The sequence below is a fragment of the Periplaneta americana genome, chromosome 16 (assembly GCF_040183065.1).
Source record: "Periplaneta americana isolate PAMFEO1 chromosome 16, P.americana_PAMFEO1_priV1, whole genome shotgun sequence".
NCBI lineage: Eukaryota > Metazoa > Arthropoda > Insecta > Blattodea > Blattidae > Periplaneta > Periplaneta americana.
This window is the reverse complement of record NC_091132.1, coordinates 27,964,265-27,992,229: the sequence shown is the minus strand read 5'-3', so window position 1 is coordinate 27,992,229 and position 27,965 is coordinate 27,964,265. Positions and strand designations below refer to the sequence as shown.

The 27,965-nt window shown below is 34.4% G+C and overlaps 1 protein-coding gene across 3 annotated transcripts in view; it reads right to left on the bottom strand.

Moving 5' to 3' along the window:
* LOC138716251 (cyclic GMP-AMP phosphodiesterase SMPDL3A) overlaps window positions 1–27,965 on the bottom strand; it is a 1,162,941-nt gene that overhangs the window by 36,253 nt on the left and 1,098,723 nt on the right. For all 3 annotated transcript variants that reach the window (XM_069849108.1, XM_069849110.1, XM_069849111.1), the window contains exon 7: window positions 25,936–26,131. In XM_069849108.1, coding sequence (XP_069705209.1) covers window positions 25,936–26,131 — 196 coding nt within the window. The remainder of the gene's footprint in view (window positions 1–25,935; window positions 26,132–27,965) is intronic.

Genomic DNA, 27,965 nt, shown 5'->3' with positions numbered 1-27,965 from the left:
TTCGCGGGTGTTTTTGTGCAGCCAAGCAAGCCAAGTGGTGCACTATAAGCTTACGAAATGCTAAGAACTCAGTGAAAGTACCCCCAAGTTTTAAAGGAGCACGCATGTGTATTTCTCTCTCTGTATGCTCTAATATGAAGCGGTTGGTCTGATACAGAGAGTGTCGGGGGGAGGGAAGAGGTCAGAACTTCTTGTCATAACAAAAAACTTTTGTGCGAGATCGTGCGTATTTGCTTGGTTTCCGCACAAAACCAATCCGCGGAAAGTCTAAAATTCCACATTCAGTATTCCCAACCTAACACACATAACAATTTCTCTCTTCTTACCGCTTAAGTGACATATTGATTTTACTGCTTTAGGCTTTTAACATATTATTTTTAGAGACGTTCAATATAGTAATAATTATAAATTGGAAACTTACTACTGCAATTTCACCTAAATTGCAATGTTAATTATTGTTTTTAAATATTTGCAAAAATTAAGTAAACTCTACAACTCCACTAAAGTTACTGCATTCGTGATGCAAGTAACATTAAGGAAGCCGTGAAAAAATCAACAAGATTCCAGATGCCGATGTTATTACTGCAATATGTTATATAAATAATATTGTTAAAATATTAAAATGAAAAATAAATCATTACATAACCTTACCGTTTGTTTTAAGTTCGCATTTATGGACCGGGGAAAAAAAAGACAGACGTATATCACGGCTTGCTGGAGTATAGTAAACACAGAAAACATTTTAAAGCAACAATGTTGAAGATAGATATTTTTGTTTTGCTAATTTGCCGTCATTGAACAGAAACCAAGATGGAGATTTCATTGCAACTAATTAGAAATTCCTCTTTCAGGTATGTAATAAACTATCTTCGCACAAAAGAATGTACGATACTCGAGCGGTATGTTTTCTTTCAATTCTCGGAAATTAAAAAAGCTCAACTACGTTTCGCTTTTTCAAACTTTTCCTCGAACATGAAAACTTCAACATACCGCTCTTGTAACGCATATTACTAAACCCAGACTCTATGTCACATCTTTACACAATGCAACATGGTCAGTAAGTCACGAAAACGATGTTGTCATAGGTACATTTTGTCACACTTTTAAGACGCCACGGTTCTGTTGTCAGTTTCTTGGTAACAGTGAATTCTTTCTTATTCTTTTGGCAAGGCAATCTAAATTTGAAACGTATAATACAAAATTTATTCCTACCAGCAAGAGAATACAAATTTGATATATGAAGGATATATCTACCTAAGACAGTAATGACCACTTTGGATTCACGACCTTGGGATTATGACGTGAACCTATCTTCACGCAGGGCGTGGTTAAATGTTCGAACATCAACAACACATCGGAACGTACTACGGGTAATACAGACTAATTCACCATGGCGCTGTCCAAGCCATGAATATCTTCACGTAATCGTAGGTTCAAAGGAAAATGCGAAAGTGATTTTTTTTGTAATAAAATGGGGAGAAAATGTGAGATGTTTGTTATATGGTACAATGTTACCACGTGCATAACGGTACCTATAATTAATATGTTTTATTTTTTCTATCTGTCTGTGTCTATGCCTGTGCCTCCCTGCCTATCTGTTCGTCCGTCCGTCTGTCTGTCTGTCTGTCTGTCTGTCTGTCTGTCTGTCTAGCTATCTATCTATCTATCTATCTATCTATCTATCTATCTATCTATCTATCTATCTATCTATCTATCTATCTATCTATCTATCTATCTATCTATCTATCTATCTATCTATCTATCTATCTATCTATCTATCTATCTATCTATCTATCTATCTATCTATCTATCTATCTATCTATCTATCTATCTATCTATCTATCTATCTATCTATCTATCTATCTATCTATCTATCTATCTATCTATCTATCTATCTATCTATCTATCTATCTATCTATCTATCTATCTATCTATCTATCTATCTATCTATCTATCTATCTATCTATCTATCTATCTATCTATCTATCTATCTATCTATCTATCTATCTATCTATCTATCTATCTATCTATCTATCTATCTATCTATCTATCTATCTATCTATCTATCTATCTATCTATCTATCTATCTATCTATCTATCTATCTATCTATCTATCTATCTATCTATCTATCTATCTATCTATCTATCTATCTATCTATCTATCTATCTATCTATCTATCTATCTATCTATCTATCTATCTATCTATCTATCTATCTATCTATCTATCTATCTATCTATCTATCTATCTATCTATCTATCTATCTATCTATCTATCTATCTATCTATCTATCTATCTATCTATCTATCTATCTATCTATCTATCTATCTATCTATCTATCTATCTATCTATCTATCTATCTATCTATCTATCTATCTATCTATCTATCTATTAATTTGTTTAAGAAACTCCTATTCCGCAATCAGAAAGTGAAAATAATTTATAGAAGCTTACAACAAGACATGGACTTACTGAAGCATTGTCTGATATCTGACTAAATGAGGATGACATTGAAAGAAAGTATCAAAATTTGGTTTCCAGCATGTCTGGTAGAATTAACATATGAATGAAGAATAAGACAATGTTCACACAATGTTAGAAACCTCCGGACTCAATTTTTTGTTCATTATTTCTGTGCAAAATATATTTTTGTTCATTATTTCTATCCAGAAGTAGCCTATATATATTTTGGTGCATATAACCACTTTAGTGTAATAATTTGATCACCTCTAAAATTTTCTTCAAGATATTTATTTGTTGTAATACGACGAAATAATACTTTGTATATGAAGTGCATACATATATTTTTAGTGGGTTATTTTACGACACTTTATCAACATATTAGGTTATTTAGCGTCTGAATGAGATGAAGGTGATAATGCCGGTGAAATGAGTCCGGGGTCCAGCACCGATAGTTACCCAGCATTTGCTCATATTGAGTTGAGGAAAAACCACGGGAAAAACCTCAACCAGGTAACTTGCCCCAATCGGGAATCGAACCCGGGCTACCTGGTTTCGCGGCCAGACGCGCTAATTGTTACTCCACAAGTGTAGACTATATATGTATGTATGTATGTATGTATGTATGTATGTATGTATGTATGTATGTATGTATGTATGTATGTATGTATGTATGTATGTATGTACACACACGAGTATTTATAATATTATATAATGTAGCCTATATATTTTGCAGGCTATGTCAAATATTTACTGAAAGCTTATTTAGAGTTGTATACAATTTATTTTTTCAACCGACTGTACCAGCAGCATACATGATACAGAAGAGACACGAAAGTAGAGAGCAGTAGAATTAGGCTTACAACCGGTTTAGATTCGACCAGTCAGAGAACATCCGTTAAATGAATTTGAACGACCACAAATATCACAAAATGCAAGCTCTAAATTTCTAAAATTTTATAAGGAAATGAACTCACAATTGGACAAAAATTACAAGGTACCACAACAAGACTTATTAGAACTTAAATATGTGATAAAAATATAAGAAAGGTTACTAATAATGTTTTTTAGAGTTCACTTTTAACTTTAAATTAAATTTTCCAAAATTAGAAAATTTTCACACATTATTTCACAACTCCACAACCATTAGAGATAGAATTATCAAATTTTGTACACTGATTTAACATGAATTTATGCAAAAGGTACAAAGTTAAAAAAAAAAACAAGTTGATGCTAAATGTTTACGAATCTTTTGCCAGTCTGAGGTATAAAAGCAGTTTTTTCACTCCAGCCCACGTCTCTGAAAATAGCACATATAAACGCTCAAAGTCTGTTGTCTCATTATGAAGAAGTATCTTCAATTTTCTCTAACCAAGACCTTCATTGTATTCTCGTCAATGAATCATGGTTTAAGCCCTCTCTCCCGTCCTCGCTTGTCCATTTAAATTCTTACACTCTATGCAGAAATGACAGATTATATAAGCGAGGGGGTGGAGTATGCGCTTATATTAGGAATGACCTGAAACCAAAAGTTCTTCTGAAATCCCAAGGCGATGCTGCACATCCGGAATACATATTCATCGAAATGCAAGCAAGCCTACAGAAATGTCTTGTAGCCGTTGTTTATAATTCCTCTAAGGCAGGCCATTTATCTGACCTAGAAATTCCACTAACTAATTTTTACCGCAATATGAACACGTTCTAGTTTTCGGTGATTTCAACACCAATCTTCTAGCTCTTAAATCAAATGGGAGTAAACAACTGTGTAACATGTTGGAAGCGTTTAACTTAAAAATCCTTCCCCTTAACCACACCCATCACACAGCTACTACTGAAACTCTAATAGATCTAATTATTACAAACAATCCTGACAGAATTGTAACATCAGGGCAGTTGCCTGTTCCTGGAATTTCCGCGCACGACTTAATATTCGCAGAGCATTCTCTCCGGTGCCCGAAAGCTGCAGCGAAACTCATTACATACAGAGATCTAAAACATGTCGACGACGATCAATTAATTTCCGATGCTATGGAATTGCCATGGCATACAATATTTAACTTAGTCACTGTTGATGAAAAATTGACAGTTTTTAATAACATGGTGGTACAATTGTTTGATAAACATGCACCATTAAGGAAAAGACGTGCCACTTATCGTCCTGCTCCATGGATGACTGATAACTAGGGAACGGAATTTGGAGTAGTAAAAGCTAGTATTGGCATCTGCACAGTCATTTGTTTACAACCCTTTATACCAAGTCCTCCCCTTCATGACATACTCGCAGATCTCTGCACGTCAACAACAGGTGAACGGGACAGTTGTCGCATAAGAACTTCAACATGCAGGTTTACAGTTCAGAGTAGTGAAGTGCAGGTACAATGCCGAAAGTGAAACCGACTAACAATACAAAATTGAAAGACTATATTTGTAAAAGCTAAGATCGAGTATCAAAATTCAGGAAACAGTTCCCTAAATTATCGCTTCCCCCATGTCCAGTTCTTAAGAGATAGGGGTCATGGTTAGAAGCTTGCAATAATTATTATTACGCACATCACCTCCAATCTGTGAAGAAAGTGGTCCAGTCATTCGATCTTGATGACGCGGCTGCGATTCAAATATGCCAGGAACTGCTAAATGATAGAATAATCAAAAAGGAAATCATGGATATTAAGTCACATTTTTTATATTTACCGGATGCCATTATTCGATTAGTACAGTCAGGAATAGAACTAGTTGAGAAAATAAATATTATGAGTACTATTGTAAATAAACTGAGTGCAGTAGAAGGTGAAGTAGGAAAATGTGTTGGTGAAAAAATGAACAGAGTTTTGATTAAAAATGATAGGTACAGTATTCTCAGTCGGATTTCAGATGCATTAACAAACACGTGTCCCAATGACGTCATTCAACATGTGAATTTAATTGACGTATTTTGTTTCAAGTACTCTCCAATTGTCTCTGCAGTTATAGAGCGGAGTTTTTCCATTTTAAAAAATTTCCTTCCTTGCAAAAGAGCAAAGTTGTGTTTAGAAAATTTGAAAATGATATTTACAATTTATTATAACAAGGCACAACAGGAATCAACATTTAATGATACTCTATTAGGCTATGTTGTAAATAATATTGTAGTATTATATATATTCATTCTAAATACTGCAGTGTACGTTGTGTACATATTATCTTATTTCATGATATTGTAAATAAAGTTTTTAATTTAGCACGCTCCTGACAGAAAAACACACATATTCAAAGTCGAGTTCCATACAGAAGACAACTATCAGCCATCAATATTTCCCCTGACACGCGAAGACGCAGAGATTGATATTTAATTATGTATATTTGTAATGTTGTTTATTGATGTCTTGTGCGTTGCCAAGAAAAACGCATGTAGTTCAAAGTGAAATGCAGATTATGTATGTAGGCCACCATATGTCATTAAACTATTCCATATGTTTATTCTGAAATACGTTTACAGCACGTTGCGTGTAAGTTTGTATGAAGTCAACTGTACTCGTCCATGCTCTGTGACGCAGCTCGCTTGACAGTCACTGATCCACGAATATCTATACTACGTTTCACCATTCTTTATAATACTCCAAATCCCTTTCCCTACTGATAACATACGTAACCTCATGGCGTCCCGTGACGCTGCCTACAGGAAGTATAGACAAGATAAATCTGAGGAAAATTTTTACAACTATAAAAAAATTAGGAACAGAACAACCCAAAATATTAGAAATGCCAAACACCGTCATGCTCTCAGTCTTGTCGACCCCTCCATTACCCCATGGTGTCTTTGGAAGCATTTACATGGGAATAGGAAGTAAAACTATAGAAACTGAAATCTCAAACATATCACTTGATAAACTTAATCAGTACTTTACTTCACCACCCACCTCACAACCCGATAAACAACAAAAACTTAACACCATGAATACTCTCTTAGCCATTCCTCTTCCTGCTCGCGAAAAGTTTTTCTCTTCTAATATTACAGACACAGAAGTTAGGCAGGCTCTTAAAAACACTAGATCTACAGCGCAAGGTTCTGACAACATAAACATTGTTTTTATTGATAAATTAATCGATATCGTGCTTCCTGTGATAACACATATTTTTAATTCCTCCATCATTACTTCTACCTACCCAAATCTTTGGAAAACGGCTTTAGTGCGTCCAATACCTAAAGTAAACACACCTACATCTCCTAAAGACTATCGGCCAATCTGCATTCTTCCCGTTCTGTCAAAGGCTCTTGAACGTATTCTCCATAAGCAATTAAGCAAATATCTGATTGAATTTAATATTATCGACCCCTTCCAATCTGGATTCAGAAGCGGGCATAGTACTTCCACTGCCTTATTGAATGTAACTGAAGATATACGGGAGGCTATGGATAAACGACTAGCAACAATATTAATTTTATTGGATTATAGCAAAGCATTTGACTCTGTTGACATGGATCTACTATTAACTAAACTTCGAGTGTAAAATTTTTCTGACAGCGTTATCACCTGGATGCACTCCTATCTCACTGGCCGCCAGCAGCGATAATCGGTTCTCCTCCTGGCAGACAGTAGAGTCAGGATTTCCTCAGGGTTCGGTGTTGGGTCCATTGCTTTTCTGTCTCTATATTAACGATATCGCCAAGTCATTTAAATATAGCAGATATCATATTTATGCAGATGACGTTCAATTTAACATTTCCGCCAGTCCTGATAGACTAAGTGACTGTATTAATAGACTCAATAAAGATCTCGAATCCGTTTCATCTTGGTCTCAACAATTCGGACTTAACTTAAATACATATAAGTCACAGGCCATCTTATTTTCGAATAAAAGATTAATCCCCGATATTAATAAGCTGAACCTTCCTCCTGTGGCTCTGAATAAAGCGATCATTCCATTCAGTTCAACTGTAAAAAAAAGAGTTCATTTTGAATCTAACCTTACCTGGGACACGCATATCAAACACACATGCAAGAAAGTATTTTCCACTCTTAACTCATTAAAAAGATTGTACCACTATCCAGCTAAATTAAAGCAGACGCTTGTACAGACTCTTATTATGCCTCATTTCGATTATTGTGACGCTTTATTCAGTGATCTCAGGGTGGATTTATCCCAGAAACTGCAACGTGTTCATAATGCGTGTGTTCGTTTCATTTATAATGTCCGCTACTACGACCACATTTCGCCTTCTTTCGATAAATTATTGTGGCTCAGGTTAAATGAGAGGAGAAAGTTACATTCCCTTCTTTCTTATACCGAATTTTGCACACCTCTACTCCCTCTTACTTATCTGTCCGATTCCACAGTCTTTCTCGGTATCATAACTTAAATACTCGGTCACAATATGACAACACGCTAGAAATACCACTGCACACATCATCTCTTTATTCTCCGTCTTTCACTGTTGCTACTTCTCGTCACTGGAATTCTCTGCCGCCTGAAGTCAAGGGCTGCCGAACTTTAATTTCCTTTAAATGTAAATTAGAAAAATATCTTATGATGAGTTGCCAGACCTAACGTGTTGCAAATGTGTTCCACTGTATTTATTTTATTTTTTTTTTGTTTCTTATTTTTATTATCTAAATCGTATTTATTTATCACTTAATGCCAATATTTATCCCATTGTGTTGTTTTTTATTACTAATCTATTTTTTGTGTACATTTTATATTCAATTGTCGGTTTCTGGTTTAATTATGTAAATCCTACTTAATTGTAATCTAATACTAATATGTATACTAATGTGTTCATTTTTATTTTTACTGTGTATATTTTTATTTTTTATTGAATTATTGGCTTCTGTTTTTATGTGATTCGTATTTGATTCTAACAAATTAATATGTATTTCACTATGCTCATTTTTATTTTATGAGGTAAATTTTATGTAACTACCTCTTTTGATCTCATTATGTATCAGTATGTAATTACTTAATTCTGATCCAGTTTTATGTTCAACTGTGTAAGCAAGTTTTAATCCTGGTTGGGTGTAAGAGAAGGCCTTACGGCCTTAACTCTGCCAGGTTAAATAAAGCCATTATTATTATTATTATTATTATTATTATTATTATTATTATTATTATTATTATTATTATTATTATTAAAAAGGCTTATCTGGAGAACTACATATTTTAACCCTTAAATTGGCAAAACTTCATTTCTCACACTAGTTTATTAAACCTTGTCGGACTGTAAAGAAAACAACTATCGTAATGTCCATATTTTATATATTGTACACTATTGTGAAATTTTAATTTTCCTACCAATTTTTTTTCTATTGTTCTATTAAAATTATAGCATATAACCTATTAACCTGTGGTATCCTATAGGGTACTTTGTCAATTTAAGGGTTAATTTGCACAGCACTGTATATTTTAATTGTTGAAAACAGTATTTCGTGTAAATTAACGTCTTATAAAAAAGCTTCATTACGCAATGAGAAGAACGCAACTACAGAACTGTCCATCTGATCTGTAGAAGCAAGTTTTAATTACTTTTGCCCTTCTTGCGTGTGGGTGGAATTAACTTTGGGAGCCGAGAGGACGTGACCGCAAGGTTCACGTTTGCTATGCTGCATTCCTCAGGGCCGATAGCTGCGGCCTCTGGTCGGAATGTCTGAAGAATGTCGATGTATCACTGCACAAGGATGAATTGAAAGGAAAGAGGTTCAGTCGTACGGAAACGAGGAGGGGGTTAGAATCCTAAGTGCCCTCGGGGTGTCTCTGTATACAATTCTGAACAAGTCCACATCCCCCGGGATTATATCCGGATTTCTGAGGGTTCCACATGACGAGGCCTGGCGACACACAAGGAGAAATATTTGGAAAGAGACGGCAGAGTTTGCAGAAGGAAAGGCCATCTTCCATAGCAACGTCAATGTAAGAAGTAAAGCAATGAAAAGAGATGGCAGACGTTCCTGTGTGTCGCCCTGCCATTTGAGAACGAGGGGATGGCCTAACGATACGTTGAAAAATGAAAGCAACCCATTTCTGAGAAAGGAGTATTGCTACGTGTTCCACTCAACTCTCACATTGTGTGGATTTGATACAGCGTACAGCATTTCTGCTTGATGTCTTGTTACTTTCAACTGACGCAGTATGGAAGTTCGATAACTTCTATGGCAGAAGACATTCACTACGAAAATGTCTTTGTCTGAGCTACTTTTAATTTATAATGCAATAGATTGTCATCCATTTATCTGTCTCTACGTCTATCCATATATTAATACAGCTATCCAGTTACCTACCTATACTGTTTTCGCTGTAAGAAAAATCCTAATGTAAACATAAGCACGTTGCTGTCATACCCGTGATTGGCTCCCAGTCGAAACACTCACATGACGCAGGAAAATATAGTTCGTATCTGGAAACCATAATCTTGTATTATTTGAAAATAAAAAAAATTGAATTCTAGTTAAATACGATGAAACATATAACTTCACTCATATGTAAAATTATATGTAAAAGAAAAGCTACTTTTATATTTTGTTATGTACTATGAACGCGGATGAATACCAACAGTAATACCGAGGTAGTCTGTTCTTGTAACAAGCTGGCGTCACTTGAGCTCGTAGTAAATGTAAGCACGTGGTACTGAAGTATGGCTTCTGCATCCTCGATGTGTGTGGTTATTAAACACAAGAGTAGAAACCCTCTCAAAAGCGGAGAAAAACAATATATTCAGTATAATAAGTGAGTTTTAATTACAGTAATTACAAAGTAAATGTTTCCTAAGCAAATGAACGCATAGTAGTGAGGTTAGGCCTACTTGACGAGTAACGGGAAATGTTTAACATGAAACAGAATGTACAACAGTAGGCGGGAACACGTATTGAGAATCTATGGCGCCAAACAGCGGCCAATGAAACCCCACTTCGGTCACGTGCTATTGTTTATATTAGGATTTTTCTTACAGCGAAAAGATTATACTTACCCTTCTATCTACAGAGTCATTAGCATAGGTAGGGAATCCGTACCAAAACAGTATACTAGTGGAGTCAGAAAGTACAGCTCGATTCAACGTTATTGGCCCCTGTCCTTGGTTGTTTGGCTAGTGAGCGAGCTGTGTGTTGCGTCATAAGAAAGAAATTTAATCACAAATGTGCATAGGACGGGAAGAGGAAGAATGAAAATAATATCTATGCTCGTAGCTGAGGGACACTCATGCCAAGAAAACATAAGTTATCATGACTTGTTTAGACAACAGACTTAGGCCCAATTGTATAAAACTCCCTGACTAAAGATCAACTTTGATCGAAGATCGAAAAGTAAACCGAGTTCAGACATTTCTTCTATTGTATAAAACCTTTCTGCGATCAAATTACCTTGGTTCAAATGCAATCTAAGTTCACGTGAAAAGGATTTGGCAACATCGCATAAACAGGTGAAATACGTGATGCGCGGACCAAGTTATACTGGTTTGTTCAGTGTTGCCAATCTAGCGATTTTAACTCTTTTTCAACAACAATTTCTTTTAACTTTTATATTGCTTAAATAGGGATTTAGTGACCTTTTTAGCACCCCATAGTGACAAAATTTAATCTTTCTTTGTTGATAATGGGAAATCTAGCGATTTTACAACTACTTTTTGGCGACTTTCCGTATTACACTCTGTTGGAGACACTGGTTTTTTTTTGCAATGTAAATAATGGCGGACAATAAGAAGAAGGTTGACTGTTTTCCAAGTTGTTACCATGTTATGATGTTTGATACTGCTAAACATAATAAAGCTTTATAAAACGACAATTTTCGTTTAGTAATACAGTTAAGTGAACATTTATGAATGTACCTATCATATCCATGAATAATTAATGGTTGTTATAAACATAATATAGTTATAGGTTATGTTATTTGATACTGCTGAACACGATAGAGCCTTATAAAATACTGTATAAGAACGTTTGTGTATTAAGGCAAGAAATTGAAAGAAATATATATAAATGTACCTAACATATCTATTAATATTAATAATAATGGATATTTTATTTGCACAATCTGTCACTCGTATATTTCAAACGGAAAATAAATAACTGAACTTGGACCATCTAACTTAATCGGAGAAATTTCTTCAGTCAAAGTTGAGTTTAGTTTGAGACAAATTAATCTCAGATTAGACTTTATACAACACAAAATTCCAAGTTCAGCTGAAACAAGGATCAATTTAACCTCTGATCTAAGATTAAATGGTTTATACAATCGGGCCTTAGTGGTTAGTAACGGGAGTCCACACCTGTGGAGTAACGGTCAGCGCGTCTGGCCGCGAAATCAGGTGGCCCGGGTTCGAATCCCGGTCGGGCAAGTTACCTGGTTGAGGTTTATCCGGGGTTTACCCTCAACCCAATATGAGCAAATGCTAAGTAACTATCGGTGCTGGACCCCGGATTCATTTCACCGGCATTATCACCTTCATATCATTCAGACGCTAAATAACCTGAGATGTTGATACAGCGTCGTAAAATAACCCAATAAAAAACAAAACAAAATAGTAACGGGACGTGCGGAAGAATAGTGTGGACTGCGACATGATAAGAAGGAAGTGTCTGCTAAGGATTGCCAGTACTGATTGTTCTCATGCTGATTTAATTAAAAATGTTCCCATCCTAGATTCAGTAAACATAAGGATTTTTTTAAAAATTCTATTCCCAAATTCAGACTGAAGTAAAATCTTCTTCCGATGAAAATACTTGCTTTTGAATGTGCGTAGGGGAATGTCAGAGGACCACAATCTTATAGATTTGAAATGTCTCCAAGCACTTCAAATTTCAGTTTCAGATGTAGATTCAGAGACGGTTCTGGCTCTTTAGATAACAGAACCACACTTCTTCCAGATTTTAAGAAACATTGATTAGAATTTAATTAGTGTCAGAAATTCTTATTGTTAAGTGCTGAACAAGGATGCAGTTTTGCTTATTTTTTGTTCGGTTTTATTTTAATTAGGGGAGAGATGGGTAGTATCGGACATCGGGTAATATCGGATAGTGATTTTTCTTTCATCTACCAACAGATGGTAGTACAGTAATATTTCATTCATCTACCACCAGATGGTAGTAACAGTGTTCAGATGTCGCATACACAAACGTAACCATGTCACTCAGGTACTACCATCTGGTGGCAGACGAAAGAAACATCACCGTCCGATATTACCCGATGTCCGATACTACCCAACTCTCCCCTAATCAATAATTTTCTGAACCGTTTTTGTATCTCTTATTATAAAAATGAGTATGTCAATTGTGTTTTAAAAATATTCCTAATATATGGAGTAGGCCTATAATTTCAATTAAATGCAGTGGCGGCTCGTGATAAAATATTATGTGTGTTCACAATTTTGTGGTTCAAAAATCGAAAAGAATTTGAAATTGTACGTTTAGTCTAATATGAAATGTCATGATTCCAATGTTTCACTATCGAAAAAAACCGTATATAAATTCAAAACGACATATAATAATAATAATAATAATAATAATAATAATAATAATAATAATAATAATAATAGTAATAATAATGAAACTCGGTCTTTCTACTTCCAATTTTTCCTGGTTAAGTCAGTTTACCCAGTTTTTTACTGTTCCAAATTTCATTGAACAGAGTTCATTGTTTACGTTTGTTAATAATGAATACATACCACAGTCCCGTTATTTACAAACGCGTGTGTTCAGTAATATATTTTGATTCACAACACACTGATACACTACAGCCTATACCAGTACTGTAATTCCATTCGCATAGATTGATTACTATAAATACATACCAGTAAATATTACTCTTAAATATTATACACTACCATACATATACTTAAATTCATACCACCACCACATTCAGCCAGCACGTGTTTGAAAGCCAAACTATGCTATTATGCCGACACTGAAGTGTAGTAATTCACAAACTACACTCTCGTAGCAGCACTGTACACACACATCTATGTGAAGTAAACGTTCCTACAGTCAGATGCTGACATCTACAGGCTTTTAAATTTCCTCCTCGAGATATAGCACGTGAACGATAGGCACCGATGCACCTGACATCTGTAGGATAGATACTCATCATGTTCACTTAAAGCTTTGTGCTCTTGACGAGTCATAAGCGGCCGCTAAAAACAATTTTCTCCCGCGCATGCGTGAAATTCCTGTAACCATCTCGAAAAGAGCACGGCTTGTACGTGAACGGATGTTGCCAAGTTTACATAAGAAGTTTATGCAAGATGCGGGAAGTTTAAAATACTCGATTCTGATATTATACATCCCCACTACGTCAATACGGTATCAAATAATAAAACTAGTCGTGCATTAATGGAAACAAGGTGTTCACGTGCTCTTGTGCTCTTATTGACGCACCGCCACTGATTAAATGTCCCAAAAAGTAAATTTAGTTATTACTAAAAGCTTCAGGTACTGCAAATGAAACGTTGTCTTAATCACACTTGGCATTTTTCCCCACTTTTTTTTCCACATTAACAAATTTTTGTACAGATATTTCATGTTTTTATTCATCGATTAATCGTGCCGCAAGACATGATCCGGTATCTGTCTGAACCATGGTGAAGGTAATGATTTCTTTTGAAGAAGTCGTAAGTGAATTTAGATAGGCTATTTGCAATTCCACGGAGCACGCCAAACTGTATATTCTATCTGAAATATGCTCCTAAATTGTGTTATTCCACTTGCTAAAAAGTTCCTCCAACCCTGCATTGGACGTGCAAAATAGATTTCAGCGCATTGAAAGTTTGGTAGGAATTTAAATGGGAAAATTCAATTGGAATATCAATAATGCCATGACATCCATCGGCGAGAATTCCACAACTTTTTATCATTTAATTCCAGTACTGATTGATTTATTTATATACTGAAAACGTCATCTTCGTTTTGATAGCTTGTGGTGTGATATTTAAATGTCATAGGAATGGCGTTTTTAAAATCCGATAGAGTTTGTAGAGAGTTCGCTGATCTCCGCTGTACCACTCCAAACTGTCATTCAGGGTATAAAGCTGAACAACCCTTCACTTTCATAAACATGGAACATGATTATAAGATGAATAGTAATGCTGTGAAACATTTCCAATCCGGCCACGCCATCATAGAAGTGGGCCTTAAAACAGATAGCCACGAAATTTAAGTGAAGAAATTTCAGTATGCACGTTTAATTGCGCCATGAGTACATTCAACCTTCGCTATCGCGAGTTACATATTAACAAATTTCCTCAAAAATGCGCTGACGAATACCATTTTCTGAGAACTTTACTGACCTAAGTAAATTTTTCCTGTACATGGGGCTTAGAGAAAATCTTGAGAGGATACCTGCCCATGTCAATTACCACAATCTAATTGATCAATTCAATAACCTTACTTACTTACTTACTCACAAATGACTTTTAAGAAACCCGCAGGTTCATTGCCGCCCTCACATAAGCCCGCCACCGGACCCTATCCTGTGCAAGATTAATCCAGTCTCTATCATCATATCCCACCTCCCTCAAGGTAATTTTCCCTCCGGTCTCTCAACTAACACTCTATATGCATTTCTGGGTTCGCCCATACGTGCCACATGCCCTGTCCATCTCAAACGTCTGGATTTAATGTTCCTAATTATGTCTGGTGAAGAATACAATGCGTGCAGTTCTGCGTTGTGTAATTTTCTCCATTCTCCTGTAACTTCATCCTCCTTAGCCCCAAATATTTTCCTGAGAACCTTATTCTCAAACATCCTTAATCTATGTTCCTCTCTCAAAGTGAGAGTAAAAAGTTTCACAACCGTACAGGAGAACCGGTAAAGTTGTTTGATAAATTCTAAGTTTCAGAATTTTTGACAGCAGACTAGATGACAAAAGCTTCTCAACCGAATAATAACAGGCATTTCCCATATTCATTCTGCGTTTAATTTCCTCCCGAGTGTCATTTATATTTGTTACTGTTGCTCCAAGTTATTTAAACTTTTCCACCTCTTCGAAAGATAAATCTCCAATTTTTATGTTTAAATTTCGTGTAATATTCTGGTCACGAGACATAACCATATACTTTGTCTTTTCAGGATTTACTTCCAAAATAAAAAAGCTAAAAAAAAATTGTTTAGGCTTGATAGTAGGGATTTTTCAGCATAATTTTCTAAATTAAAATTTTCGAAAAATATTCATAACTGGTTGCGGGTCATTGTCTGCGGCATATTAGAATTGATTTTTACAGAAATGGTACTTTTTAATCTTGGAAAAGTACCTATGAAAACTCGTCGAAAGAAAGGCCGATTTGGCTGATTTCATGGAACAGTAAAATCAGGTACGATATCTGTCTTATAGTGAGCGTATTTTTATCTTAACTCATCATTATATCACTATTACCATATTACCATAAATGCGTGTGCGAATCTGATTTAGAAAACATCTGACAAACACTAGAATAAATTTCGCAACGTTGCCACCGCCACAAAGTAGGCCTATAATAGAAGTTAATGCAGTAGGATTCAGGAAGTTTGGGAGCACTGTGATAAAAGCTCTTCACTCGTACTCATACCTGCTGTCGACCCTCAAATTGAATTCCGGAATTGATGAGGGGGCCAACTCCAATTTTTTATCAAAATTGAGTTACATACGCCATTACATAATTTTCGTTAATGCACATACATGCTCCAGACTCCAACATTTAATCATGAAAAAGAGTCGAGAAATACCAAATTGGAGTCTCGCCCGTAGCCGAGTCATAAGCCGTTGTATTTCACAGTGATGACACGGGTTTGATCCCCGTCTTGGTCAGTATGAAGTTTATGGTGAACAAAGGAGACGCTGAAGAATTTAACTCGTGGTTCATCTGTTTCTCCTCACTATTATCAACAGTAATCTCGCTAGAGGTTTTGATTTATCTACAGAAAATCAAAACTCGAGTGGGATTTAATTGACTATTACACGATTAGAAGAAAGTACATAAAGATTAAAAGAAATAATGTACTCTAATACAATAAAATATTAATTTTATTTCACTAATGTTAGCTTCACCGAAACGTTTGAACGGAGCCGCCATTTTGAGTTGACTTTCTAGGCTGTAAACAAATGACGATCGCAAAGCACATTTTGTAGTACCGTAAAGAATTTTCAGTTTGAAATGTTAGCAAACAAAGAAACAAATGGTAGGGAGGTGATAAAAACAGGACAAAGTATATAAAGAATAGAAGAAATAGTACTTTATAATACAATAGAATAGATATTAATAGACTTGTTAAAATTCTACTTCACTAATGTAAACTTCACCAAAATGTTTGAACGATCACAAAGCATGTTTTATAGTACCGCAAACAATTTGCAATTTGGAATTTTGGCAAACAAATGCTAGAGTAGTGATAAAAATAAACAAATGCTAGGGAAGCGATAAAAGTAAACAAATCCTAGGGAAGCGATAAAATTGTGCGATAAGCAGCCATTATTGGTTGAAAGACGTCCTTTCGTGTCGTTTTACTAGTCAAAAGTAGTACGACGTAGTAAAAGTGTAATAGTCATTATAATTCCACCAACACTACGCAATCAATCTTCTACGTGCGAAGGCCCAAGTTAGATGTCAAAAAGAAATTAAAAAATGGTTTGAAAAAAGAACATTGTGTTTAATAAAGATAATTATATACATTGGATACAGAAGATTCCTTTTCTCTTGCTCACCCAAGATATTTGTTTCAAATAAAAGTTGTTTAAGTACAATGGGGAAATAATACTATGGATATATGTTTCTTGCAATCTTTTTCATTAAGAAGATACGACTATTACTTCATTTGTTTAAATGGCACCATATACATTTTATTCAATGAATCATTAACCTCTCCAAGGCCTGTTCAAATAAACAAAACATTCAAAGGTACACAATTATTTGGAACTGATAGTGTACGTACTTATTGCAAGTCTAAAGTAAAATTGAATCGGTCATTTGAGAAACTACACATGTCCTTATGTGTAAGCTTTGAGAAAACTGTAAAAAGATTTCTGTAGATTCTTACCTTATTAAGAATTTTTAGCCGATTGATTTTGCTAAATTATACAATTTTATATTATTGTACTAACAAATCATCAATGTTCCTCAACATCTTACCCTCACTATGGTTTTTTATGCTAAGATTTATAACTTCAGTGATAGAATTACATTTTTTCCCTGAAAATTTTCATATTATTAAGCACTTTCTTTAGCTTATTGATCATGTTGAATTTTATAATATTGTACTGATGCCCTAGATCATTCTTTGCGTGAATGATGTCTACAAGCATCAATAATACGCTCAGAAGCCGCACAAGTCTATTTTTTTTTTTTTAGCCAAAACGAGTTTGTGTTTCTGACATGTACTTATTGGTATAACTATTATATTATTAAGAATAATTCAATGATGACGAGATATTGTACGAGAAGGTGAAAACATTTAAAAATAAAACTTAAAGACAGTGGCGTAGCATAAAATTTTGAGCAGGGGAAGCTAACTCAAGTTGTCTTTCATGCAATATGAGAAAATGTATTACAAAAATACAGTCTTAAAATAAATAGTAGTCAATTTCAAGTCAGCAGTCGAAGATTGGTTGGAACATCGTAAGTAACACCAATAAGGCATGACCTCAAAGGAGACGTAATAAAATACGATTTCACGGTTTACACATATCTCTAACAAATAGACACGTATAAGTATAACATTAGCTCACTCCCTGTCATACTTAGAGAAATCACAATATTAGTATCATTACGTAAGCATGCGTCTGTCTTTTGGTTGTGTCCTTCATTGACAGCAAGGGAGTCGGTCATTTGTTTTTTAAATCACACTTTTGTTCGTAAGTCAGTCTTGATAATACAATTGTCCTAAAAAATTCAAGTAAATTAGTGTCAGGAACTGTTATTTCGCTCATTATTTATTATATCAGCCACAATGCACACTGACACTTCAACTGAACACTACTGACGAAAAGGGATAACTCGGAAACTACTTATTTTAAATGTTAAAGCTAGCTTCTTTGCGAGCCTTGCGACTAGAGTAGTTTAAAAGGGATGGAAAATCTGCGGGGTGGATTACACAGAAGGAACCGGTCTGCTTGGAAGCTGGTGTGTGCAGGCTTCTTGTTTGCTGCTGCATCACAAATCATCCTGAGCTGCCGCATCACAATATTTAGCGCGTAAATATAAATTCTATTAAAATTAATAAATAATTTTCTCCATAAACTGCAGGTTTATTATGAAATTATTATTAACTGGGGAAGCTAAGCTTTTTAGCTTACATTGACGCTACGCCACTGCTTAAAGATAACATAAATCTCATTAACATTTTCAAAGTTTGTAGGAGAAAGTAGACATGCCCGCCTTATTTCAAGTGTTAATGTTATGACAATATTTCCCTCAAGAGGATGAAATCAAAAGATTTTGCGAAGACATATTTTCCTGGCCCAGTTTTAACAGAGCTGACACACCTGAGAAGCTGTAGTGTGAGACTATATGGCGGTAGGATATTATTTGTTTTCACTTTAAAATGGTTTAGAATTTTTCTTTTCATTTTGTAATATGAAGGACAATAGTACATTATGCAACGAGCCTATAATGGAAGTAATTAAGACGCAAGTATGATTGCTTATGAGATGAGCGCAAGCGAGTTTCATAATTTTCGTATGAGCGTCTTAATTACCATTATAGGCAAGTTTCATACGGCTTTTTATGCTCGACCATATTTCTAACTTGAAAGTATTCAAAATTATGGTTATGTGCGAACTGACCTGAATTGTGAGATGTGCGCAGACGCGAAAGTATTGATTTTTTCCGAGGCCGAATTTCATTGGCCTTGGTACAGAATAAGATGAACATTACTCTGGTATAGCCTGAAAATTGATTTAGAATTGAAAAACGAGATGACAAATTGAATTTATTTGAATATTATTTACAATTAACTCTAATTATTATAGTAACAGAACATAACCTTCTGCGACAGTATTGGATTTCCAGCCTCCGTGACTTTTCGCTAATTCTCTTTCGATTACATATCCGAGAATAATCGATACTTGCGGTTTTATAACGGTACAAAGCTGACTTGTCATTGGCTGAACACCTGTAAGCTGATTTGTCATCGGCTGAATACCTGTACTTTAATGAGTAGGTGTACTTTAATGACATGCATTAAAGGACTGCTACCAGGTGTATAATTACTACATTTCGGCATGGTCGAGCATAAAATACATTACTACATTTACGAGTATATGTAAATAGATTTTGTTTCCTTTAACTTAAGTACAAAATAAATATAATTTATAATATTTTTTTACTGAAAACATTTCGGGTATTTGAGAAACAATACATGTCCACTAACTTTGGGCACCATAGCTCTCCCAAATATAACTAAGAGGAAACTTTCAATAAAAATTTATAATAATATCAATATGAATACGAAACTTGGCAAAATTAAAAAAAAATAAACAAATTTTTTAGGCCTAATAACAAAAAAAAAAAAATCAGGATAATTTTTCAAATTAATATTTTCGGGAAAATATTCATCACTAGTTACGTGTCATTGTCTGTGGGATATCAGGACTGATTTTTACAGAAATAGTTCTTTTTAATCTTGGAAAGGTAGCCAAACTCGTTGAAAGGAAGGCCGATTTATATTAACTTTTTTACTCTGAATAGTCCATATTACCACCCGTAAAATATTTGTTATCCTCGTGAAACATCCTGTATAAATTAATTTAGAAATATTGCAAATTCAAATGAAAAAATTAGCATAGAAAGCTAGCGTATAAATTAAAAATAATCGGAGATAGTGAATACTCTTGTCCGATTCCCTTGTTTACTAATTTTTACTAATTTTATCTACATCCCGTTTCCATGTATGCTATATTTATGAGTCTAGGAAGGGCGTTAGGGATAATAAAGATCTCTTCAGAACCTCAGGAAAACGGCAGATAAGAATAAAAAAAACTAGAAGTTCTGAATACTGAATATTTATGTATAATTAGGTCAGCTTCTGACGTACAGCTCGCTTTCGACCGTTAGCTAATTCGGTCACTAGCTTTCCCTTTCACAATACTTCGTTTGCGTCAGTCGGTTGGTCAGAGATTATTTTCATTCTAGGAATGAATGATTAACAACGCGCTATCGGGATGTGGCTTTTCTACGGACGTTACCGAAAGTGGAAGAGTTGCCGGATTCGTCCAATAAATAAGAAAACATTAAAAAAGCCGTGGTAATCTCTGGAGTTTTTAAATTATTCAGAATACATGAAAACGATCTTTCAAGCTATTTCCGTACGTATCAGTTCCTAATTGTCCAATTTGTTTCTAATATTGTACAGCTCTTTACTACTGCTTCTAATGGTGGAACGTCTTTAATTGAACTGCGATTATGAGTTTAAAATTTAAGCGCTCATTATATTAAACAATAATTATTTTCTTTTAGCCCAGTATAATCTGATTGAAGCAATAAGCTTAATTTTGCTTCGATGTCTAGAGATAATTACAAGGTTTTATTTATATACTAACGATCTTACTAATAAACCGTGTATAGTTTTTATACGAGACTTATGCAGAGTTGAGACAAAACACGTTACTAATAAACCATGCATAAACGATGGATGTATAAACAGTCTGTACTATACAATGGGAATTGTTTTGCAGTAGTTATATGCACGAAACCCCTTGTTTAAGCGTTGTATATAAAGATAAAATGGCCGCCTCTCTAACAGCTGTTCGTATCGACTGTCATTTTATGATGATGGTTTCCTTGTAACCACAGAAGGACAAACCAAAGAGCACAGAATAATCAGAATAATATTGCTGTAGCTTGTAGGCCTACTCTTTGACCAAAATATAGTGTGGTAATCGATCAGAGCCAGTTGTACTATCGATACTTAGCGCGGCACACTAGAGCGCTCTACCGGATACGATAGAGAACCTCAGATATTCTATTACCTTTCGTAATGACGAAACTATGACGTAGCTGTGTAACAGTTGTACTGTTATATACGACGTATGTAGTGATTATTAGTAAGGAATTTACACACGACTTATAAACGAGCTACTCATTGTATAAGTATAAGATAGTTAAACATCTGTATATAGAGTTTTTATTAGTAAGATCGCAACGGTCTTACTAATAAACCGTGTATAGTTTTTACACGAGACTTATGCAGAGTTGAGACAGAAAACGTTACTAATAAACCATGCATAAGTGATGGATGTATAAACAGTCTGTAACTATACAATGGGAATTGCTTTGCAGTAGTTATATGCACGAAACCCCTTGTTTAAGCGTTGTATATAAAGATAAAATGGCCGCCCCTCTAACAGCTGTTCGTATCGACTGTCATTTTATGATGATGGTTTCCTTGTAACCACAGAAGAAACCGAAGAGCACAGAATAATCAGAATAATATTGCTGTAACTTGTACTCTTTGGCCAAAATATAGTGTGGTAATCGATCAGAGCCAGTTGCACTATCGATACTTAGCGCGGCACACTAGAGCGCTCTACCGGATGCAATAGAGAACCTCAGATATTCTATTACTTTTCGTAATGAAGTAATGACGAAACTATGAAGTACTGTGTAACAGTTATACTGTTATTCACGACGTATGTAGTGATTATTAGTAAGGAATTTACACACGACGTATAAATGAGCTACTCATTGTATAAGTATAAGACAGTTAAACGTCTGTATATAGAGTTTTTATTAGTAAGACCGTAAGTACCTAATCATATTAAAATTGCACTACATACAACAGAGTTCGGTCGGTAAAGATTACGTCATTTAATATACAGTCTGCAAAAAACAGTTCAGGCGAAGAAGGGGGAGGTGTAAGAGGAGAAGGCGGAGAAAACCTTAACTTTGCAAGTTTTCAGTGAGCACAGACGGACAGTGAACATACACAAACTGCTTAACATTGAATGAACAAGTGATGGCTAAGGAGAGGGAGAACGTGCTTTGCTACTCCATTCTGCTTGAGTATTAAGGGGTTGACTATCGTGTCAAGAAATTTCGATCGGTGCAATAGAGCTTCGATTATTTTCACCTTTAACCATCATTATATTACGAATCATCATTAGGTATATAATACAAAAATTATTACAATATTTTATAAAAAAAATAGGTATACAAGGTGTTTCAAAAATACGGGGCATAAGTTCAGGTATGTATTTCCCACATGTAGACAATCAAAATAGTTCATTACAACATGTGTCCGGAAATGCTTCATTTCCGAGTTATGGCCTTCACAACATTGAAATTCACCGGAACGGTTTTCTTTCCGCAGGTCCTTGTCATTACAGAAGATGTTCAAAATGTCCACCTCCTGCTTGAATACAGATCTCACATCGATGTCTCATTGACCTGCGAACACGATCCCAAACTCCAGGAGTATTGCGTATGTCCTCAGAAAATGCCACAATTCGATTCCGAAGGGATTCCAAATCAGGCACCGGAGACGAATAAACCAATGATTTTAAATGGCCCCACAAGTAGAAATCGAGAGGGTTCAGATCAGGTGAGCGTGGAGGCCAAGTAATTGGGCCACCTCTACCTATCCATTGATCAGGAAACCTTCGATCCAAGTACCGGCGAGCCGTACGACTGAAGTGTGCAGGAGCGCCATCATGCAAGAAGTGAATGTGTTGACGATTGATCAGCGGAGTGTCTTCTAAAACATGAGGTATGGTTCCGGTGAATTTCAATGTTGTGAAGGCCATAACTCGGAAATAAAGCATTTCCGGACACATGTTGTAATGAACTATTTTGATTGTCTACATGTGGGAAATACATACCTGAAATTATGCCCCGTATTTTTGAAACACCCTGTATAATCACATTAACAATGCGGTAGACATAACAGAGCTTTTATTATCGCGATCTTCGACTACGGTCGCTTCTATGAACCGTGGTTCGGTATGCATTATCATTAAATTTAGGTAGGCCTTTATTTGGGAGTTCAGATTACAACAGGAGGGGAAATGATTTTAAAATAAAAAATTAAAAAATGGTCGATCTGCAGTAGTAATGCTGAACGAAATTTTGTGGGATGGCCTAATAAATATTCAAAAGAAAATAAAAGCCATAGGCTATTTATAAATAAATAATGATAAGTTTAATAACTTATGGCGCGTAAATGTGAAATATGAATGCAAAATTAAAATAAAATTTTCAGTCAATAGGAACTAAGTTTTGAAAGTCAGCACGATTCTTTAAACTAGGCAGAATTATAAATCTTGTAGTGTAGGCTTTCACGGCCGGAGTCTACAGATCTAGATTCATTTTCTGGGATGAGAAGCAGTGGTCTGTTGGTTGGTTTTCGACCAGACGTTTCGTCTGCAACTGCGGCAGACATCTTCAGTGTCAGGTGCCTCAGGTACGCCGAGAAGAGTTTTGCGACCTCGGATACCGCTCCACTGAAGATGTCTGCCGCAGTTGCAGACGAAACGTCTGGTCGAAAACCAACCAATAGACCACGGCCTCTCAGCCCGGAAAATTAATCTAGATCTATAGAATTAGAAATGTTACGATTTAAAAAATTCTATTATAAAATTTGTGGAAATTAAACATTACAATGATTTGAACATATGAAAAGAATTGACGCAAATATATCATCAAAGAGAAGTTCAGCATGGTTACCAATTGGGAAGAAAAGAAAGCATGGCTAAAGGATGTTTTTGGTATGCTGAGAGCGAGGAAATTACAAGATGGCGAGGACAGAAAGATGTAGGTCTATTTACACTTCAACCTTTTGCAATAATAAATGAAATAAATCAATCAATCTAATGAATCCATTAATCAATCGAATGAATTCCATCAATCAATTGAATGAATTCCATAATCAATCGAATGAATTCCATAAATCAATGTAATGAATTCCATCAATCAAGTGAATGAATTCCATAAATCAATGTAATGAATTCTATCAATCAATTTAATGAATTCCATCAATCAATCGAATGAATTCCATAAATCAATGTAATGAATTCCATCAATCAAGTGAATGAATTCCATAAATCAATGTAATGAATTCTATCAATCAATTTAATGAATTCCATCAATCAATCGAATGAATTCCATAAATCAATGTAATGAATTCCATCAATCAATGGAATGAATTCCATCAATCAATTTAATAAATTCCATCAATCAATCAAATGAATTCAATAAATCAATGTAATGAATTCCATCAATCAATCAATCGAATGAATTCCATTAATCAATATAATGAATTCCATCAATCAATCGAATGAATTCCATAAATCAATGTAATGAATTCCAGCAATCAATTTAATGAATTCCATCAATCAGTCGAATGAATTTCATAAATCAATGTAATGAATTCCATCAATCAATTTAATGAATTCCATCAATCAGTGGAATGAATTCCATAAATCAATGTAATGAATTCCATCAATCAATGGAATGAATTCCATAAATCAATGTAATGAATTCCATCAATCAATTTAATGAATTACATCAATCAATCGAATGAATTCCATAAATCAATGTAATGAATTCCATCAATCAATCGAATGAATTCCATAAATCAATCGAATGAATTCCATAAATTAATGTAATGAATTCCATCAATCAATTTAATGAATTCCATCAATCAATCGAATGAATTCCATAAATCAATGTAATGAATTCCATCAATCAATTTAATGAATTCCATCAATCAATCGAATGAATTCCATAAATCAATGTAATGAATTCCAACAATCAATTTAATGAATTCCATCAATCAATCGAATGAATTCCATCAATCAATTTAATGAATTCCATCAATCAATCGAATGAATTCCATAAATCAATGTAATGAATTCCATCAATCAATTTAATGAATTCCATCAATCAATCGAATGAATTCCATCAATCAATTTAATGAATTTCATCAATCACTCGAATGAATTCCATCAATCAATTTAATGAATTCCATAAATCAATGTAATGAATTCCATCAATCAATTTAATGAATTCCATCAATCAATTTAATGAATTCCATCAATGAATCGAATGAATTTCATCAATCTATCGAATGGAGTCAAATAAATAAATAAAAATAATAAATAAATAAATAAATAAATAAATAAATAAATAAATAAATAAATAAAAGGGATAAATCCATGAATGAATAATGGATGTGTATATGAGAGCAAGAATGAATATGAATCGAATCAAATTAAATAAAATTAATAAAACTATGAAATCGATAGAAGCTGTTAATTAATCGCTAAAAAGCTGCGATAAATGTAAATATAACAATAATTAAAGTACAATGCATAAATCAGTTAGAAAATGCACTAAAACCAATTTTAACTGCACTTTGTGTATGTGGTTCAAGGCGTACAGAAATTTGGAAAAAGTTTAACTATCAGTAGGCACTAACCAAAAGTATCTTTCTGGTGCAGCTCCTCTATGGGAATGTATTAAAGTGACAAAAGAATTAATATTCCAAAGGTTTGATCTAACGATACTGGACCCCTCTTACGTATATTCTAGAATTAATTTTTTTATAGTCTTACCTTTGTCACTGTAGACGATGCGAAATGAATCAGAGTGCAGATGTCCGAAAAACTGGCCCACGATGATGTCGGAGTATTTTCGGACAAGCTTGAGATACCTCTGGTTGAATCTCTCTTGGAAGACGTCGTGGTAGGGCGAAATGCCTCCGGTCTGACGCTCGTCCACTCCAGGAGGCATGTGGCCCACGAGGTACACCTTGGGATGCAATGAACATAACCAAACGATAAACGAGTCAGCTTCGATGTTTTCTCTCTCGGTATGACACGATATGAAGCTGCAACACACCTGTGATTCTAATAGGGAAGTTTCAAAAGGCCAGAATTCTAGTTACGGCCCTAATCATGTCACCACAAAGAAAGGGAAACAAGCATTAATTTCATTTCTCTTTAAATCTGGGTTTCTAAGTGTGAAATATTTAATGCAATCTCGTAATATATATCAGAATACTTAAGATATTTTTATCTTTTCCGATTTAAATGTGTTTAAGATGGAACGTAGGAAAAAAATGTAGTCAATTATTAGTACATTATGCAACGAGCCTATAATGAAGGTAATTAAGAAGCGAGTATGGATATTTATGAAACTCGCTTGCGCTCGTTTCATAATTTTCATATGAGCTTCTTAATTACCATTATAGGCGAGTTTCATACGACTTTTTATGCTCGACCATATTTCTAACTTGATATAATTAATTTTCTTTGTATCTGACCTTGACCAATGTCCCGTATGTTGTGAGATGTGCGCAGACGCGAAAGTATTGATTTTTTCCGAGGAACAGATGTCCACATTGACCTTGCTAGGCCATAAGAACCTACATAGATAACATTGAAATAAAATTAGACATTGAAAAACGAGATGACAAATTGAATTTATTTGAATATTACTTACAATTAACGATAATTATTATAGTAACAGAACATAACCTTCTGCGACAGTATTGGATTTCCAGCCTCCGTGACTTTTCGCTAGTTGTCTTTCGATTGCATATGCGAGAATAATCGATACTTGCGGTTTTATAACGGTACAAAGCTGACTCGTTATTGGCTGAACACCTGTAAGCTGACTTGTCATTGGCTGAACACCTGTACTTTAATGAGTAGGTGTACTTTAATGACATGCATTAAAGGACTGCTACCAGGTGTATAATTACTACATTTCGGCATGGTCGAGCATAAAAAATATTTCGTTGGCTTAACAAGCAAAATATATGAATGATAAGGAAAATTATATTACAATTTCAGTCAACAACTTATCAGATAAGTACAAAAACAAGTTTTGTTATATAATAATCACATTATAATTCTTGGTTGTATCCACGAATATTTTCGATTTTACAAGAAATCGTTATCAGGTGGGAAAGCAGTAAATTAGACAAATTGAACACAAGTGAAATATGAATATAAAATATATACATAATGAATAAAACAGTGTAGGAACATTATCATATGTCAAAAGCATTCAAGAAGTGGTTCAATGATGCCATAGTCACAAGGCATGTAACGTGTCGATGAGTTGACGTCAGCATCTGACTCCGATCTTTAACTTCATGTCTTAATCACCTCATCGACCCGAGTGAAAAATATTCCACAGAACTTCAGTTTTCAACTGCTATCAAAATATGGCATCACTGAACTTTAACTTTTAACATACACGTATCTTACATTTATATTCTTGTAATCATTAACAATCCAATATATATATATATATATATATATATATATATATATATATATATATATATATATATATAATCATTTTATAAGTTGTTTTTAATATTTTGACATATGATAATGTTCCTACATGTTTTATTCATTATGTATACATTTTATGTTTATATTTCACTTGTGTTCAATTTGTCTAATTTATTGCTTTTCCACCTGATGATGATTTCTTGCAAAATCGAAAATATTCGTGGATACAACCAATAATTATAATGTGATTATTATAACAAAACTTGTTTTTGTACTAATCTGATCAGTTGTTGACTGAAATTGTAATATAATTTTCATTTTTTATATATTATTCAACT